At 38.4% G+C, this 21347-nt stretch overlaps 1 protein-coding gene across 1 annotated transcript in view; it reads left to right on the top strand.

Moving 5' to 3' along the window:
- LOC129762014 (uncharacterized) overlaps positions 1-17059 on the top strand; it is a 31695-nt gene extending 14636 nt beyond the window's left edge. Inside the window, exons 2-7 of the mRNA XM_055759951.1 lie at positions 4367-4435; positions 4523-5166; positions 5231-5475; positions 16260-16428; positions 16598-16763; positions 16834-17059. Of these exons, the coding sequence (XP_055615926.1) occupies positions 4367-4435; positions 4523-5166; positions 5231-5475; positions 16260-16428; positions 16598-16763; positions 16834-16950 (1410 nt within the window). The 3' untranslated portion in view covers positions 16951-17059. The remainder of the gene's footprint in view (positions 1-4366; positions 4436-4522; positions 5167-5230; positions 5476-16259; positions 16429-16597; positions 16764-16833) is intronic.
- The last annotated feature ends 4288 nt before the right edge of the window (positions 17060-21347 follow it).

Below are 21347 nucleotides of genomic sequence, written 5' to 3'. Positions count from 1 at the left end.
CTGCAAGTATCTATGAATGAATAAATGAAATGAAATGAGTCGATTAAATGCTCGTTTGAGAGCAACGCACATAAAATTTTCGGGTATACTGCGTTTCATTACGCAAACTTTAAACATATATAGAAAGCATATGTCTCACTGCTATGTATTTGAATCGAGACAACCTGATACCAACCACCGCACAAACCACTTGCAAAATAATTATCATATTTGTATTTTTTGCCGTAAAATTTTCATTAAATATAATAAACGCTAACACGGAATATCAACAACTCACTAAAATGCATCGAGGAATGTTGCATACCTTGAGGTTATTTAAATATACTTTAGGGCGAACAAAATAAATGCAAGCAAGAAACCGGTTATGCGTAAAGTCGTCGGTTAACCGTTGGATAATTTTAAATAATCGAATATCTGCAATTTTGATCATATAATTTTTTATAGAATAATGAATAATCAAAATATGAATACATCGAATAATTATAACAGTAATCGCGATTAATGAAAAGGGGACCATTTCTTCAAAAAATGAAATTAGAAAAATCGAAAAAAAAAATCGACTTGATCTGGTGTCATCGCGAAAATAAATTTTTCCTTCTGGGACTTCTGAGTGGTAATGGAGGTATGAAAAAAAATAATTATCGAATTTGAAGAACCGACCATGTACATTTTGTTTATTGGCCCAAAAAAAAAATGTCCTGTGCCAAATCTTAGCTGAAGAGGTTTTCGATGCCAAATGACTTAAAAATACATAAAACGTCGAGACGAGTAGACCGCCCCTGGATACCCGATTTTGGGGGTGCAGAATGAATCGAATTTATATGGATAAATTGGAAAAATATGATTGATTCCTTTTCTGGCGGAGGTGTGGGTGCAAATCAACTTTTGCCGTATCCTCGAGTATTCGTCCAATAATTGATAGGATACTTGATGGACTTGATTTAGTTCTAGAGCATATTTACAATTTTTCTTATTCTACGGTTAATAGGATGGGGAAGGTGCCCCTTTGTACATACCCCTTTTTCGTTTCTCGGGAGAAAGGCCACGCTTTTTCAAACCCCTGTGCGAAATTTTGGAAATGATAAGAATATCTATTGGTAAATAACTAGACACAATCGAAATTAGTTTGAATGTTGCCGGTGATTGGAATGACCATTGATCGTTATTGTATCCAACATTATCGGAATAAGCTTCAATACGAATTGAATCTACCTCTTCTGTTTATACGGAATTAACGGAATAATTCACCGTAATGATCGAAAACTATTTTTTTTAATAAGGAGTGATGGCTCGAGTCACAGCATTCCCGAAGGCGAATGGTGTGACTATAGTTGTCATAAGATGCGATTTGAAGTCGAGTCCTTTTCCGTTATCGATTCGAGTATGAAATAAGAACTCGAAAGTAAAATAAATTCCACAATAAAGCGAGTGGTTTTGCTATCTCGCGTCCCTCACGGTGCAGATCAAGGGGGAATTCTTACCTTCTTGACGCAAGGTTAAGTATACCATTCGTTCTAATTTAGCAGGACAAGTCCTGATTTTGTGATCTATTTGGGGTGTCCTGGCTTGTTGCTATGCCAGTAACACCGGCTGAGTGTATCCTACGGTTTACCTTCCCTACTAACACATCCCTGAATTTCCGTGACATATATGAGAGGTCGTAGAGTTCTCTGCATCTCTCTTAACCCTCTATAGCCCAAGCCCGCCTTTAGACGCGGAATCTGTTTTCAAATTATTCAGACATTATTTTCAATGTTCACCCTCACTAGAACATCTTGTGACTATTTTCATTTATCACACATACAAATTGTTTTCATGCTGGCAGCTTTCTGCTAGGAGTATTTTATGTTGAAAATCGGAAATTCGAGATAAAAGTGGAGTAGGTTTTTTTAGATGAATAAAAAAATTGGGCGATAGAGGGTTAAGTAAATGTAGAACTAACATTCCTTCCCTTTCCTAGCAGTTGCAAGGACGTAGCCAGGACAATTCTTAACTGTTGGAGAAAACATGTCTTCATCTAAGAGATATTACTAATCATCAGCAACGGATGGAGGCTAGTTTTTAACATAACAGTTCTGAATTCGTATCACCTACGATATTGTGCAACTTGCTCAATGCTAATGCTAATGCTATTTGGGGTGTCCTGGCTTGTTTTTCATATTCTTGCATTTGTCCAGATTCCCACAAGAAATTTTCAATTTGTTGGTGAATCATTATTTTGTTCATTGTGTTTTGCTTTTGAGTAAAAACTTTTTTATTGGTGAAACTTTGTAAGCGTTTAAAGAGTATTTGTTTTACCGATGAATTGCGCCGGATATAATTGTTTCACAGAAGGACGTAATGATTATGAGACTAAATGCTGCAAGTGTGATTCATAGGGGGCCTCCGTAGCCACATTGGTTGCGCGTTCGCTTAGTAAGCGATCGATCGTGAGTTCGAAACTCAGGGCCCTCATTGACCATCTTTGTGTTGTTACAGAATAACTACGTCCACGCAACAATCATCAGTGATGGATATCGATCCACGGTCGAAATATGATCGATTCATCCATACAACTGCTCTGCTCTGCAAGACACATCGGGCTGCTGTTCTATAAATAACTCAACAATGATCAATCAACTGTCTCCGCTGTCCGGTCTAACTAGATAATGGAAGAACAGATAGAAAACTCTTACGCCTAAATGGCTGCTACTGTGTAAATGTGTACTATATGGAATGGTATAGAAGGGAATACTCTAACGCTGAAAAATGGCAACTGTGTAATGTGCTCATTATAGATATGATAAATATGTGACATGTACACGATTAAAATTCGGCTCTGTTACAGCTAAAATGCCAATGAGCCTAAAATAATAAAAGGGACAAAAAAAAGTGTGATTCATACGAGTCGGTGGCTTAAAAACGATATGTACATATTGTCATATTGTTGAAACATAAGTTTGAAATCAACAATAAATGATTACAGGTTAATCTGAGAAGCATAGAAGCATAACGCCAAATCATTGCAGGAATATTCACTTAGCTTCCATTTCAGAATTCGTGCTGATCTATGTCGTACAAAAATCAAAGCCAGCCGCTCAGAAGACTCGAGCTGCAGATACATCATAACAGCTTCAAATCTATGCATTGCATTCCGGAACTATTGCGCATGATGTTTGATGGCTCAAAAATCACAAAAAATCTCCTGTGCTCGTACAAAGATAAAGACCGTCATCTATGGTGTATTTTTACCACTTGGATCGTCCGAGGAATATGGGTGTGCATCCTGATTCGTTCCGTCTCCACAAGATGTCTCATGTTGCTAGTCTAAGGTGACAGCTGATTTTTGCTGAATCGTGAAGTGTCGACATCTGTCAACCAAGTGTTGTTTACAAGTTTTTTGCATTTTGCACAACGAGTTCAATCTTTACTGCGTTGAAATTGTCGAGTTTCGTTGCAAATAAGCACCATGTTTGGATTTTCTGTTTCCATTGGAATAAAAATGCAGATGAAGCGCATCGAATGCTCCTGGAAGTTTACGATGACTCTGTACCATTGGATAGATTTTGTAGGAAATTATTTGGAAGATTTTAAAGTGATGATTCTGGTGTTAAAGACTCGGCTTCAAACGATGAACGCTTCTTTTACAACAAAATCATTGAATTGTCAAAACGCATTAGGTTGCATACCCAATAAATAAACTAGTTTACGTATTTGAACTCTTGATGTGCAAATCACATACAACATGTTTTTAATTCATTTATATCTAAAAAAAAATGGTTTGATCATAATCCTAGCTGTGTCATGTGTCCTGATTTTTAGCTCTGAGTGATTGAAAATCATCATCTCAATTCAATTGAGTAGAAGATGGTTCGTACAAAATCCGTTCAACCATCCTTTAGTAGAATGCAAGACAGAACATCGCATTTCCAGCAAAAACTGCTGAACCCCAAACAGTTATCCAGCGAGAACTAGTTTTCATACAGGCATTGAACCCGAATGCAAGATACAAATACTCTCATCCGGTGGCATTCACATATCCTTGATCATGAATAGTCGCGTGATATCTGCGTTGAAGGTGACATGAAAGTGCAACACGCACGCAAATGGTGACACTTAACGCTGGTAACTCCCACACAATCGTTTCGTTATTCCTTCGATCGGCTTCCAGTTTCGGACATATCTTCTCTCGTAAACAATGAATAACACAGCAAGTTTATGACTCAATCGGAGTTTTCGGCACCAAACCAGATTTTGAACAAACTTTTTTTTCGTCTGTGCTTCCTTCTTTTTCTTCCATTTAAGACATAGTTTCATGTTTTTGTCGCGTTGTTTATTGAAACACTTTTTTCCTCTCTCTTCATCTCAATCCTCAATGCTACATTAGGTCAGTGGAGTAGACGAAGACTCGCCGGCCGAGGTGACCGGGTTGAAGGCCGGTGACTGTGTGTTGGAGGTATGTTTGTCGAGATGCTGCTAAATTTTGATTAATAATTTCTGCACACGAGAAAAATACCGCCATAAATTGTTACATTCGTCACAGGTTAACAATGAGGATGTCCTTGGAATGCGCATCGCCGAGGTGGCGAACGTTGTTCGGAACAAATCGGATGTTGTGACGCTGCTGCTGTGGAGTACCGGTATGGAGCCGACTTGTAATCCGGAATCGCTGTGTTGCGGCCCAATGCCCATCAACCTTGAGAGACTTTCGGCCAGCATGCAGACAATTGTGGCCGCTCTGGAGTGTCCCGTGTGTCTCGAAACCATTCCGCCGCCGGTGTTCCAGTGCCAAAATGGACATTTGGTGTGCTCGCGTTGTCGAATACGATCGGAAAAATGCGCGGTATGTCGCGAAAAGTACACTCTCGGCAGGTCTCTGCTAGCTGAGCAGGTCTTCCAATCGATTACCGAGGCTTTTAACCTTACCGAGGGCAACGATGGAAAGTTGAGGGAGAAATTGTTTGGTGCTAAATGTGCGAGAAAAAACAGATGCGGTGCCTTAGATTGTGAGGTCCAAGCCCCAGCTGCGAAACAGATTCACTCGCATACACACAAATTCCTGGCGAGAATTATGGGGAAAGCATCCTCGGTGGACAATCTAAGTAGGAAGCAAGTGTGTGATATGGGTGATGATTTGCAAGGATTGAAGGGGAAATCACTCTCGCTGTCATCCAGTGAAATATTTAAGTGAGGAAACAATTATTGACACATGTCTTTTTCTCCGCAAACCGAATTAATTCTTTCTTTTTAGGCGTGACAACACAGTATCTGTCCCTCGGTGTACATCGGCGAACAGATTGGCCCCTGAGTTGACGATATCCTGCAGTAGCCTTAACACCCGTAGACCGACATCCTCGCTTTCCTGTAACGTTTCGGCGGAGAGTTTAAGCAGTATACCGGAAAACGGTATCCATATAACGGTTCCTCCGAATGTTCATCTTCAACCGGCGACGTTCTGCTGTCCTTGCGGACAATATTGCAGCGATAGGATCAATGGTGAGTGCTTGATTTTTCCTCCATAACGCGATACAAGGACGCGAGAAGTTTCTTGTACTATTCCGTTTTTTTGATTGTTTTCATCAAAAGGAGAAACCTGCTTCCCGAAAACGAGTAGATAGCGACAGCACTGCCAAGTGCACAAAGCTGTGAGTCAGACCGCTATTATATAATTCGAGTCGATATTTTATTTTCTCGTGAGCTCTATTTTTTATATAAAAAATATCGAGCGATTTTTTATATAAAAAATATCGAGTGCATCGGTAGCATTGACCGAGTGAAAGCTGTCTGTGCAACTGTCATAATTTTTCGAGCTTTTTAGTTTGTATACATTGTATACATTTAGAGAGTTAGTTTTTTTTTGGCTCTGGGAAACAATTTTAGGAACACATACAATATGTGCAATTTGCAACGTATGATGTTCGAGCAGGAACTCGACTCGTTAAGATTCTCTCGATTCACAAAATACGAGTTGTTGCTCGTCGTGATAGTGATTGCGATGGTCGATTCGTTTAACTTGATAGGGCCTATTTTTCCGTTATATTTCATTCCTTTGTTTCAAAAGTTCTTGCCCGCAATAATCGAGTATCTCTGACACAGAGAGTACAGTCCATAGACGACTTTCGACACAGACTTTCACTATCTCTTACCCGAACGGTATGACTCGTAAAAGGCTTATCTACAGTACGGGAAAACTTCGATATATTGTACATTTCAACTTCGAAATTGTACGTGGTATCGAATTGTATATTAAAGGGTCTTCCAGATTAAATGTTCGCGCAAAAAAATCGAATAGCTACTTATAAAAAAAATTCACTCCGTCGATGGTAACACTGCGTTCCCTACTTCGGGGCGATAATATTCGGCTACTCGTTCAGTATAATGGCATGGTTTAAGTATCAAGATGTACAATTCACAAGAACATGTATTTTTAGTGAAAGCGTATTACTCGAGCAGCCGAAGCCTTAATGAAACTTTGTCCTCTTATGGTAAGAATTTTAACATTTCTCGTCGTCGATTACTTCCTCTGGGGGTACGTGAAGGACCGTTGCTATGTTTATAAGCCACAAAGATTGGAGGAACTTGAAGAAGAAATAACTCGGATTTTCAACAGCATCGAAGTCGTTATATTAGAGTTGTGTCACATCAAAAATGTCCTAAAATAAGCTTTATTTTGGTTTTTTTTAAATAAAAATCGGTTCACTTTTGTAGAAGTTATTTGTTGCGTGAGCGTTTAATCTGAAAGACCCTGTATATCGAAGTACAGGGTTTTCCAACTTTAAATTCCGAAAGTAAATTGAAATAAAACACACTTAGAATTCGAATTTCGATGAAACTTTTATTCAAATTAAAGTTTGGTTTATGCCATTATGTGTGAAATACAACATCATTCAAATGTCCACCTAGGGCTTCCTCGCACACCTTGATCTGGAACAGGTAATTTTCGATGACTTTTCGGCACATATGGGCCGGTATCTCGGTCATAACTTCACGAATGAGTTCAAGAGTTTGCGGAGAGTTGGCATAGACACGGTCTCTCGCATAACCCCACAAAAAAAGTCTAGCGGGTTCAAATCGCATGATCTGGACGGCCAATTGGCATCACCAAAACGCGAAATTATGCGTCCCTCAAATTTCGTTCGCAATATGGCCATGTTCGGTCGTGTTGTGTGGCACGTGGCGTCGTCCTGCTGAAACCACATGTCATCCGTATCCATATCTTCAATTTGTGGCAAAAAAAAATCGGTTAACATGCGGCCATAGCGCTCACCATTCACAGTTACCGTCTCGCCGTCCTCATTTTCAAAGAAATACGGCCCGATGACTCCACCAGACCATAATGCGCACCATACAGTGACTTTTGGCGGATGCAATGGCCTCTCAACAATCACGTGTGGATTTTCTGAGCCCCATATACGGAAATTTTGGGTGTTCACATAGCCACCGAGCTCGAAATGTGCCTCATCGCTGAAGAAAATTTGATGCGAAAATTCAGCATTTTGCTGCTGTTATTCGTTCACCCAATCGACGTATGCCCGACGCATTCCATGGTCACCACGCTCTAATTTTTGTACCAGTTGGACTTTATATGGATGTAGGTGCAAGTCCAAATGCAAAATTCGCCACAATGATGTGTTTGACAAGCCCAATTGCTGAGCACGCCGTGGAATCGAAACATTCGGGTCATCCTCCACACTGGCAGCAACAGCAGCAATATTTTCGGCCGAACGCACATTACGATGATGCACAGGTTTCACAATATCCGCTACGGATCCAGTTTGTTCGAATTTACGCACTACATTAGCGATTGTGTGCTCTGTAGGCCGTCCATGACGACCAAAATCCGTCCGTAATGCTCGAAAAACATTTGCCGGTTTTTCATCATTTTTATAGTATAATTTAACAAAATTAACACGTTGTGCGATTCTAAAACGATCCATATTGTAGAATGGCAGACATTCAACTAACGATATGACGCTTTGGTTGACAGCTATGTCAAACGGTTGTCAGCGCAGGGTTGTATATTTTCGGAAGTCCGAAATGGAAAACCCTGTATAAAGCAAAACTCAGAAAAATTGCATTTTGTTGTTGTTTGAGTATGGTTGATAAATGATGTAGATAAAATCCAACTAGAAGTTGAAGCTAACATTTCTCGTCGTTTTCTTCATACAGTTTATTGAGGGTAAATAGATAAATAACTAAAAATAAATTTAAAAAGCACCATTTTCGTAACATTTGAAAAGAAAAGCAAAACATTTGTCTCTGAGAATTTTTGACATCAATCAATGCATATGTTCGTAGAAATGATAAATGGAAACATAAGCTTCCCTGATAATGGAATTTGTTTCTCCGTAAGTACATTGTATAGAAGTAGTTTTTTAGAGTTCTATTGGCAAATCTGTAAAATGGGTTTGAAAAGCATGTTTGTTTATAATCATCAGGCAACCAACCAGTGGCTGATCCGATGTGAAAGATGATTGGTTCGGAATCGACCTCTTTGTTGTTATCAAGCCACTCAACAATTATTGTTCTTTTTTTACTTTTGTGGGTGGCAGCCATACAAATGAAACACAAATTTTTTCATAACTCGAGAATTAATCAAACAAACGAACCCAAATTTGGCATGTGAAGGCTTTAGGGTGCAATAAATGTTTCTATGGTGGACAGACACACTTCCCTACTCTCCAAGGGGGGAGGGCTGTCATACAAATGAAACATAAATTTCTGCATAACTCGAAAACTATTCAAGCAAATGGAGCCAAATTTGGAATGTGAAGGTTTTAGAGAGTACGTATCGTTTCTATGGTGTATAGACACTCCTCCCTCTGTAAGGGGTGGAGAAACTGCCATACAAATGAAGCATACATTTCTGCATAACTCAAGAACTAATCTAGCAAACGGAACCAAATTTGGCATGTGGAGCATTTAGGGAGCAATAATTCCTCCCCTCTCTCCGAAGGGGAGTGGGGCTGAATAACGGGAACTAATCAAGCAAATGGAATCAAACTTGGCATAAAAAATTTTTAGGGATCGATGAATGTTTCTATGGTGGTTTGACACACCTCCCTCCTCCCTCAAAGGGGATGCTGCCGAACTCGAGAATCAATGAATAATAATAATATGAGGAGCAATAAATGTTTCTATAGAGGTTTGACACTCGCATAACTCGAGAATCAATCAAGCAAACGGAACCAAATTTGGCATGTGAGGGTTTTTGGGTACGAGAAATGTGTCTATGATGGTATGAGATGTATGAGATTTATTTATTTCAGCTTTGATTTTTTGATTGTATTAAACATATTTCAACCAAACATGACAATTGAAAATTTTCGAAAAACTCTGAAGGGAAATGGGAAAATTCAATTCCCATATTTTCTATAATAACATAGCGTTGTTAGTTCATTTGATGTTTGCGCCAACGTAATTCATTTTTGTTCGAAAGTTGAAATGAATTATAATGTGATAGACGCACTCCTATATCGTCTTCTATCTATATAAATGAAAATGTATCGCCGAATGTATTGATAAGAGCAAAACTCGAGAGAGGAGTTGTACGATTTAGGGCTGTCTTTCTTCTATCATATTTTCTGTATCAAACATTTATTCGATGTAGCGGAGAAACATATTATTTGCAGGTGGTTGAATAATCTTGAACGAGAATGGTGTCTGAAATTAATCTGATATTATAATAACGAGTTTTGGTAGAAGTCATAGGAAATTTTGTATTAAAAGTAAATTGGAATTAGAAGATGAATCAATGAACAGTTCTGCGATTGGACCCATGATCGTAAATAAGAAAACGTGAATGTTTGGAGGTGTTGATAACAAAAAATAAATTTTGGGCGGGACGAATTTGTCAATTTTTTTTATAAATAACCCGATTTATTTATTTCAGCTTTGATTTTTTTAATATAACTCAAACCATATCCATAAAACTAATTACTGAAGGAGTATGTAACCAGATAACCTTCGATTTGTGAAGCGGTCGTGAAATAAGGCGAGTGAATGACACCTAGACAAAAGATTTGATTGATTACTAAGCTGCCGTTCTACGCATAGTTGTCCCATGTTCCAAAATCAGCAACTGAGAAAAACGCAATCAAAGTTTTCTCGCATAGTTGTCTACCAAAAGCTTTAAGCATTTCAATTTAGCAATACACCGGGTTTTTTATAAGCACTATACTATTGTTGAATGAAATGTGATGAGGCCCCCTCACTGAATCAATTAAGCTTGATTACGGGTTTAAAAATTCATGGTGGGACTGTTATGCCTAGAATATCAACATGGGACAATTGAACTGTGAATGTTGTTTTTTAATATACTGGTAACAAACAATCTTTTTTTGTGTTTTTTCGAAAGATTATGCATAGAAACATCGTTTTATGAAGAAATGAGTGATCTGCAACACCTTCGCAGAATATAAATCTCATTGTTATTAGGCATTCGCTAACAAGGTGTACACTGCCGTAATCTCGCAAAGTGATGCAAGCGCCAGAGGGAGAAATTTTCAGTACGAGACTTTTCGCAAAATTACATGTATAATTAGCATACGCGTACATTACGAAAATCTGATCTGTACAAATTGGGTACAATTGATGGAAAAACATTGCCATCGGCTCGATTTTTGAAAAAATGCAGTTTTATTTAAGCTATTTTACCAACGCCAGTTTGTTGTGGAAACAGCAAATTTTAATCGCTGTTTCCACAACCGATTGGCGTTCATCCATCAAAGTATGGGAAAATCTGTTTCCAAATATTTTGTACAACATGCCACCGTAGAGCGAAGCATGAGGTAGCATCAGGAAGAAGAGTTCTACACATTTTCCGTCTTTGTAGCATGTGTCGAGCGGGCTAATGTAGTTGAGAACCCGATTGTAACAACTATGGACAGCACCTTCTTTTCCAATCCTAAATGCAATTGAAAACATCCGTCTTGATTAAGATAATGCCGTCTGAAATTATCCGATGTAAAGCACATACAGTTTACGCGAGGATGTTCTGAGTTTTGTTATAAGAAGCGTTTCTATGGAGATTTTACCCTTCGATCAACCTTTTACCCTTTTACCCTTCGATCAACTCTCAGCTGCAATTCATCCGAAAAAGACATTGAGCAAGCGACGTAAGTGAACATCGTCAAGATGCTTTGTCCCTTGATTGATGTTGTTATTTGAAATTTGTTGTCCCTTCTCGTTCATTCTATGCCATCAGAACGGATTAAAAATCACATCGCATCAGTTTCAAATTACGTCACATTATAAGGGAAATGGCGCTTGCGCCACATCACAGTGGAAATGGTGCTTACGCCATTCCGTTTTCAAGCTTTTACGGGATCATTTTTCAACATTTCTATAAAACTTCGCAGTCGTTTAAAAGGATTTGGTATTCTTTATCGATCTATAACATAAAAAGTAAAATGTTAATTTTGGCGCTTGCGTCACTTTTCGAGATCACGGCAGTACACGTGTTTTGTTAAACCTTTTCTTATTTGTTTGAGAATTAGTTCGTTCTTCAAAACCAGAAAAGAGCGCATTAGGCCTGCTGAAAGTGTGACATGAAATTCTTGTACTTGAACCGACTTCTTCGATATGGATCTACAAAAAATACATGGTGGAACAGTTTTGAATAGAATATCAACATGGGACAACTGAACTTGATGTTGTTTTTTTAAAAGTAGGGAATAAACTATATGTTTTTTTGTGTTTTTCCGTAAGATTATGCATAAAAACAACGTTTTATGAAGAAAAGTGAAAATCGTCAAAATGTAACATGGGAAAACTATGCGTAGAACGGCAGTAAGGTTCCATTCCATTTGATGTTTTTAAGAAGCTTAAAACTTTGCAATTCATTCGTCTCTAATTACTAAGAACAAAATTGAGAAAGTGACCCTGATAAAAAAGCAATTCAATGACACTGAGACAAAAGCCTTTCTTTGTTTGACGATATTTTCGGTCAATAGTACGAATTTTATGAAAATAATATCTCCCAAGAATCCACATACACTGTCATACTGAAAGGTCTTCACATAGGGGAACTGGGGAGAATGCGGTCACCCTAAGGAACATGCCCATTTTCTGTGTCCACATACCACTAAAATTCCCGTTCTTCGAAGAATATTGTAGCTCAACTTTTTGTAGTTCAAGATAGTAAGCGGTGTTTATTATGAAAACTTAAAATAGTACATTTTTCATTAATAGAAAAAAGGTTGAAAAATAGAACATTTTTTTAGTGAGGAGGTAAAGTAGTGGGGGGCAAAGTGGTCACTCGCATATATCACGCTAGAAGAGATAGATTAATGCGTGTTTTTGGCCAAATTTGTTTAAATCAATATTGAAATAGTGGGTACATGTATGAAATGAGCTAGGCCTATTCACCTAGAGTCGTAGTTGAAATTTTCTCATACGTACAAAAACGTAGTAGGAAACACGTAACGTTTTTCAAAATGAGGCTTGGTTTTGGGTGGGGTGGCATATTTTTCCTGGGTCAAAACCACAAAGAGGACCCCTTTAGGAGCAGAAGGTGATAAGGTATATCAGCTTTTGAAAACAGAACATTGTCAGTAGTAATCCTCCACTGACCACTTTGCCCCCCAAACAACGAAATGCGAAATATGCGAAATAATCGCTGAAATTGAACAAAATATCTGTTTACCTCCCCTAGAATATGTGAACAGTCGTCAAAACTGTTGGTTTGTCGCAAATATCAGGTCAAATAAACTAAATTTCACTAGAAATTCCTTAAATACGCAAAACTACGGCCGAATGACTACCGAGAGAGCGTTTTTTTGTTTTACTTATATTTTGACATGCGACAGCTCCACTGTAGTACAGGGTGTCTCAAAAATCATGAAATTTTTCAAACATAAGATGACTATTAATACGGTGTCAATAGTTATTCTACCAAACAATCAGGTGACCATTTTACCCCAAGTGACCACATTACCCCCACTATCCTTACTCCATAATGACTTCGGAATGTCTTCACGGTGATCTTCAAAATGAAGACATGTCTTCAAACCTGGCATCTCTGTAAACAAATACACTGTCAACGGAAATAAGTCATTAGTTACACAAATTATCCCAATATGAAAGTTTAAATATTTTCAATTATTTTCTGCCGCATTCTGTACAAAAATTCAATCAGATTAACCAATTACTGCCTAGGTGTACAAGAACTTGATCGACAACCAATGTACTGGAAAAAAGGTAATGAAGATGGTAGAGTTTCGAGCGACATAGCATGCGCTGCCATAACTATTCCTCAAATAGTGACGTCAGTCGTTGTGTTTATCTTTGATTGCTCACCGCATCCATGTGAAAATGCTATTTTCAGGAAGTAGTTTATCAATTAAAAACGTAAATTTTATTAGTGTTTCCGCTGAATATAAGGCTAATGTGATAGCGTGCAGTGAACATTTGTGAAATCACGTCGGAAAAAAAACCGATAATAGTGATATTTCCATGTGCCATTTTCACTCCCCCACGTTCATAGAAACAAACGAATTTTCATCATTTTTACGTTATTAAGTGGATGTATCGAAGGCTCTCAGTGTCGGTGTGTATGATGTGAGATAATAATCGCCAATTATTTAAAATTTCGCCGAAAATGTTACTGCTTTCGAGAACTAAGCATACGACAGATCTCTAGACCTTTTTAACATATAAATAATCGAAATAAGCCACGATACAATTGTTATTTGTTAAAAAACCAACAGTTGAATAATTTCATGAGAATTTTGGCTCAAATTATCATGCAACCGTGAGTACTTTCAACATTGTTTTGTATCTTCCATATAAATTTCATATTGAATGCAAATAATTACGACACGATATTTTGCTTGCCAATACAGATATACTTCGCCTACTGCTCCACCTCTATATGTACCTCATTGATCGACAACCATTTTCATGGTTTATTAGCACTTTCGTGTACTGCCGTTCTACGCATAATTGTCCCACGGTTCATAGGGATTGCAGTTACAGTTAAGCGTAGAACGGCAGTGTATCGGATTTAGTATCACTGAGTATGGTGTATGAGTATGGTATTACCAGTTGGATTCGTATTAGTGAAATGATTTATTCCGTCAAACCTAACTTCCGATGACTTCGAGTGTTTATGCTTGATCTGCATGAACTCGATCCTAGCTGGATTTATGTCACTTAGAAGTCCTTCACAGATAGCTCTGACGAAATTAATCAAAGGTCCATTTCCGCGATTCTTTCTGTAGATATGTCAAAGATTGACAACCTCACCGTTCAGCACAAATCGGAAAAAGGGCCAGTATCACTTCTTATTACGGATGGTGCAGTGGTATTGCCCTCGTTGAGCGTCGAAGAGATCAACTCCACCCATTCTTTTGTTGTACATTTTGCAAAGATGGGGTTGGAATATTGATCCTTTTTTCCTCAGCCTTAATGTATCTTAACGTACAATGTTGTCGTTTTTGACATTTGTAGCCATATTGACAACATTATTGTCATTCCAACGAACAATACTGATGTTTGTTCCAGTATCACGCACAATGTCATATGATCCACGAGCTTGATTTTTCATGGATTCCAACGGCACCTTTTCAATGCGGTTGTTACGGATGGTTCCAATGATATTTATGTCCCTCTTGCCAAAATCTTCAAGAAGGGCCAAATTGGTAAAAAATTATCTATGTACACGTAACTTTCTTCAGCAACAATATCTTTGCTCAAATTGGACACAACCTTCGATCTCAATGGTTCTCCAGGGTCACGATCAGTTTTTCCTACATAGTATATCAATAAAACATTATAAAATGCATATAAATCTAAACATGTGTTCTACCTTCATACGGGATAAACTTAATGAGATATCCGTCATGAGTACAAAGGCATCAAAACTTGTAGCCAAAACGAATTGGCTTTCCTCGGATGAATTGCTTCATAGAGTTCCTGCAGTAGTAAAGCTCCCTAGCTTCGTCGGTAGAGAAATGTTTTCCCAATGGCTGTCTCATTTTCAGAAACTTGTCATTCGCATGTTCAATCAAAGGGCGACCCTTGAACAATTTGTCGGACCCATTATTAAGTAAATTGTCGTTGAAATAAAGATATTTCATGATTTCAAATTTCAAATTTATTCCTTGGCATAGCGTTGGCAATCAGCATATTGTACGTATTTTCTTTTGCTTCCCAGTAGAACCGCTTACTTGGTACTTTTACGTATCCGAAAACGAGCACAATTCCTAGAAATTTGTACATTGCCGGAACGGTCACACGAAATCTTGTATCTCCTTTTAGCAGTGCGTACTTATTTGTCTCTGTGGTGATTAGTCCGACGAAATCTGCGTCAAATAGGTAATGGATCATTTGAACGGCAGAACATTTATGTTTCGAGCAGAGATCACTAAGATCAGGTGAGTGTCCTTCAAGAACAACGGCTGCATCTGCATCCGAATTTAATGTCATTTTCTTGCTGCTGCCCGAGGAGCATTCTTGTGATTGGCCTCGTTAAATGTTGCTCTCGACATTCACTTGTTTGCTAAAACTGGAAGGACCGTCCTCCGAGTCACTATCTCCAGCATCCACATCGCTGTCTCCACCGCTTGGGAGCACGATGACAAAGTCAATATCATTTGTTGACACTAGATTTTCGAAAGCATCTTCATCCAAATCAATCAGATAATTGTACAGCTCCTCCGGATTATCGAGAAGCTAATATAGTAGTGTTGTAGTGTTGTGTCACAGATCTTAGCAATTTAGAATCCTTTAAGAGGTACAACTTTGATAAATTTATGTTTACTTTTGCGACTCCATCAAACTCGAACTTTGCAAGCTTCAATACACAACAAAATAACAAAAATGACAGATAAAATTACCCTGATACAAAAAACGCTCTTAAATTGTCATGTGGTGTCATTTGAAAGGCGCTTAACACTTTAGTTTCATCAAAAACAATTTTTCAAAAACGAACATTTTTGCGTATTAAATTTCATACGCTGGGCACTAATGGGTTAAGTGTGAAAAAAGTTTGTACTACACCAAAACAAAACCGTCAACATGAATGATTGCGTTAATAGAATCAAATAGCATGAAATTCGTTAGTTAAACCCCTTCCCATGAGGGAATATCGCTCCTAGTGACATGAAGTTATCGAGTAAAATCTGGAGCTCGATTCAATGATTACATTTCATCTTCTAATATGATTTAATACATTACACCAATTTCGTCGTAAATAATCTCGCCCGAGAGCCGTTTCACGCCAATTACGATGCCGCCCGCAAATGCAACGCTGCGCTCACATCTGCCTTGATTTACAGCTTCCGACCTGGACCGGCACGTAACCGACCATCACCGTACGCCAATCATCTCATTTGGGACTGCAACGGCAGAAATTTTGCTCCCGCCAAGGACACCTGTTGACAACGCTTGCCTGGTGTTGATTCTCGATGGTCATAAATTTTGGCTGAAATTAATCTCAGATCCGAGGTAAGCATAATAAATTAGTGGCCGGCAATCCCCTTAGCTGTGCCAGATTTGTATGTCTGATAGCAGCGAAGTGATTAGGCGTGTTTGATTTATGCGATAATTACAACTCGAAATGTACGTAACGAATCACCCATTCACCATTGTCCATTTTCTCATTGCGGCTCTGTAGCTCTGTCGGGGATATTTTCATCTCGGCACTGGGACAGGGAAGCGAGGAGGACTGCCGGAACTATGCGCTGGAAGTGGTGATACGGAAGGCTGGATTGCATCAGATACTCGGGAAGGAGCTAATTTCTCGCTCGGAGATTCACTCGATGGAAGGCAAGTCGTGGAACGTAAGCATGATTTTTTTTTTTAAACTTTCGGTCACACCTTCTCGAATGCATGATTGTCATCCGCTTTCAGGATATCAGCAACACCAGGAGTGGCGTGCTCTACTCCAACGAGTGCATTAAATCTACGTTCGAACCGGAAACGGAAGTTCTGCTGAAGGCGAGCATTAAACGGTTGTCTGATCTGTAATGAACGTTTCCTGATCTGGAGCAGGGAAAACCCTGTTATCAGGTGTAATTATGCACAGTTCGGAGGTATGATTCTATTAGCCCGGAGAATAAATTGAATGGTTTGGTTATTATTGTTATTGTACAACAAGTTTATGTTTTTATTTATCGACAGTCCTTTGATTCTTTCTTATACATGTTTAATGATGCGGTTTTACGACGGTTGTAAAATTGACGAATTGGAATCCAAACTTGAACCGCACGAACTAGTCGTTTCATGTAATCAAACAGCATAATAGAGGCCACTCGGTTAGCGAAGTACACTGTCACGGTCGTCGCATGAACCGAGTTTCGTTGTTGGGAAAAAAATTGAAAACAATAATATTTTTATTAGCGAAGCACCGGTTGTTTGGAACTTAAAAGAAAACTTATTCTGAAGATGGTCAATGCTTAGTGTTGATTGGGGGTCTTCGTAGCCACATTAGTTACGAGTTCGTTTACTAAGCGATCGATCGTGATTTCAAAACTCAGGGCCCTCAATTTGACCATCTTTGAGCGTTATTTTAGAATAACTTGGTCCACGCAACAATCATCAGTGCACCATGGTCCAGGAGTGGAAATTAGCATCTAGAGCTCGACAGTTATTATCTAGACAAAAACTGTCTTCGACAAAGTTGTTGCATATGATAAAGCGCTTATTTTGATGTTGTCATAAGTAGGTTCTTATCTTTTTAGATAGAGGTAAACATAGTTCTACAAAATATAGCCCCAGTTATTTAAGAAAACCTTTTAGAACAAAGTTTTTTTCTATCTCTTGAAATAACAGATTTTTTTTTCTAAGTTGCGTTAGGGTCAGCAAAAAAAACGTTTTTTTTGCTCTAGTTTTTATGTTGCAAATTTTACATGCAAATTGTCCTGAGAAGACTTTTAGAGCTTACTAAGACAAACATTTTTCGATGCAGAACTTGTCAATATCGTAACTCTACTTAATGTTATTGATATTTCTTCCCAAAAATACGCTCTCTTTTTTTCGCTTGTCATTCATTTTGGGGCAAACATAAAAAATGTTCGTTGACGGCATTTGAAAGAGCATACTTGACTCTAAATAATGTGGGATTCCTAAAACTATGTTATTTTTTTTCTATGAGTAAACTAAAGTTGAATAAAAGTCGTCCCAAGATAATTTTAATGTAGAGGTTGAAATATAAAAGTTAGAGCAAACAACCCATTTTTTTCATGTTGACCCTAATGCAGAATGCGCCATAAAGTACTTTTTGGAAGATCTTTATTCTCTAGACAAAAACTGTCTACGACAAAGTTGTTACATATGATAGGGCGCTCATTTTCATGTTATCAAAAATAGGGTGATCAAAATTTTCGATGAAATAAAATATCTAACTTTCTTATCTTTACAGATAGAGGCAAATATAGTTCGACAATATTGTAGCCTCAATTATTTTAAGCAGCTTTGTAGAACAAAGTTTTATTCTATCTCGTGAAATATCCGATATAGCGCTTTTTATTCTAAGTTTTATTAGAGTGACCATGAAAAAACGGGTTTTTTTGCTCTAACTTTTATAATTCAAATCCTACATCAAAATTGTTTTGGAAAGACTTTTAGAGCTTATCAAGACAAATATTTTACGATGCAGAACTAGCCAATATCTTAAACTTACTTTAAGTAATTGATGCTTTTTCACCCAAAAACTCATTATTTCAATTTTAGTTTACTCAAAAAAAAAAAAAAAAAAAATTAAATAACATAACATGTTTTGGAAACCCCACAGAGCCAAGTATGCTCTTTCAAATTCCGTCAACGAACATTTTTTATGTTTGCCCCAAAATGAATGGCAAGCGAATGAAGAGAGTGTATTTTTTGGGAAGAATTATATTAGGCTGTCAAAAAAGTCCTGCGGTATTTTTTTTTAATTTTCATTTGTTCATAAAATTAGTTACAATCATCTGTTTTAAGTCAAATATGCGTCGTTTTGTTCGATGACTTGTTCCCAACGAGATGCCAACTTCATAATACCCCTGTTATAGAAGCTCGCTTCCTTATTGGCAAAAAACTCGGATAGCCAATTTTCACAGGCCTCTTTTGTGGCTAACTTCTGACTACCGTTCGCCATGGACAAAAACAGGTGGTAGTCACTTGGTGCAAGGTCCGGACTATACGGCGGATGCAAAAGAACCTCCCATCCGAGCTCCCGGAGCTTCTGGCGCGTCACCAAAGAAGTGTGTGGCCTGGCGTTGTCCTGATGGAAGACAATGCGGCCTCTGTTTATCAAAGATGGCCTCTTCTTCATGAGTGCTACCTTCAAGCGGTCCAGTTGTTGGCAGTACAGGTCCGAATTGAGCATTTGGCCATAGGGAAGCAGCTCATAATAGATTATTCCTTGACAATCCCACCAAACACACAGCAGAACCTTCCTGGCCATTAATGAGGGCTTGGCCACCGTCTGAGCCGCTTCAGCGGGCTTCGACCACGACCGTTTGCGCTTCACGTTGTCGTAAGTGACCCACTTTTCATCGCCAGTCACCATCCGCTTCAGAAACGGGTCGATTTTGTTGCGATTCAGCAGCGATTCACATGCGTCGATACGGTCAAAGATGTTTTTTTGCGTCAACGTGTGTGGCACCCATACATCGAGCTTCTTTGTGAATCCAAGTTTCTTCAAATGGTTAATAACGGTTTGATGACTTATCCCCAGCTCTTGGCCGATGCTACGGCTGCTACTATGCCGGGCTTTCTCGGCTAATTCAGCGATTTTGTCGCAATTTTCGACGACAGGCCTTCCGGAGCGTGGCGCATCTTCGACGACCTCTACACCAGAACGAAAACTTTGAAACCATCGTTGTGCGGTGGAAATGGAAACTGTATCGGGTCCATAAACTGCACAAATTTTATTGGCTGCTTGAGATGTATTTTTGCCTTTGTCATAGTAGTACTGTAAAATATGTCGGATTTTCTCTTTATTTTGCTCCATATTTGCGACACTATAACTCACGAACGACTTAACCAAACAAAACACTGTCAAGGGCTATTTTATAGCGCCGTTCCCAACAAGCTATAGTATGACTCGATACAATGAATACAACTAGAACTACGCGCTTACAACGACACCTCGCGGAAATACCGCAGGACTTTTTTGACAGCCTAATATGATCCATCTGAATCAACACATATGTGCCAACGCTTGACCCAGTCCTCCATACATTCCTGGTAGGCCGACATTTACAAAATAAAGCCATGTTATCATATCTGGCATCCTTGTGCAGGGCTGTTTACATATAGAATGAACTGGATTGTGATATTATTGAAACGTCAAAAAAGACGGGTGGGTAATGTCGGCGACATAACCGGAGTGACGTAGGACTAAACAAAGGGGACAGCTTTTGCTAAATATATATTTCGAATATATTTTTTTATTTTCTTCTCCTACGTGAATACCTACCTATCTACCAGAAAAATGGATTAGTTTACTGTTTACTCTTCATGAACATGTTGGGGGTTCTGAAAAGAACCTTTGGTGTTGTGTTTTTGCGTTTTTTTTACAAACTTGATTCTTGTTTTTTTTCTGAAGGCTTTGTACTTATTAAATGTTCAACGCCGGTCATCTTTCGGCGTATGCACATATCGTACAATCAAAATGATGGCTGTGATAGGGAATGCATAGGTGGTTATCAGCTCATTAACTATCATATATTTCACTATTGAGCACATTACCGTACCTTAAACTGTGGTTTCGGAGACGAATGAATTGTAAGATTTGTAGTCTCCGCAAACAAAGTAAATAAAAATGAAAATGAACTGAGGTTTTGGAGACGAACTCTACGATCTGTCGAGAAATAAACGAGCTAGAAGCGTTCTGAAAAACCAACAGTAAATACAGGGACGGATGACCTTCGGATTAAAGTTCTTTAAAATAAGAACAGAGTAGCAGGAAATACATAGCTCATCATGGTGCTCCTTAGTTAATTTTCTGTACAATGCAGATGTAACGTCAGTCAATTTTCAACATCAGTTATCAACCAAAGAAAGCAGTTCTTGCTACCGAGAAAATTCGTTAATGCCATCCTGCATACAATGTGTTGTAATTTGAAGCCACTTTTAATTCTGAAACCAAGCATGGGTTTGTGAAAACTGAATGATCAATTTAAAAGACCCCAACCACCAATAAGTTCAAGAACAAGCATAAACAAAAAGATCAGTTTATATTATATGTCATATTATGTCACTTTAGAATGCATTGGCATTGTTAAAAACTTTTAATAACTCTTCTTTGAATGGTTTAATGACCCTGAAAAGCGCCGTGTTTTACGGTGGCTGGTTTTGCCACCAAAGCAGTCTGTATAAACAAACTTTTTCCTTTATCTACCTGCAGCCGTTTTGCGATTGCGTTTGCCACTCGCTGAAAC

The sequence above is a fragment of the Toxorhynchites rutilus genome, chromosome 1 (assembly GCF_029784135.1).
Source record: "Toxorhynchites rutilus septentrionalis strain SRP chromosome 1, ASM2978413v1, whole genome shotgun sequence".
Classification (NCBI taxonomy): domain Eukaryota; kingdom Metazoa; phylum Arthropoda; class Insecta; order Diptera; family Culicidae; genus Toxorhynchites; species Toxorhynchites rutilus.
This window is presented reverse-complemented; position numbering and strand designations above follow the sequence as displayed.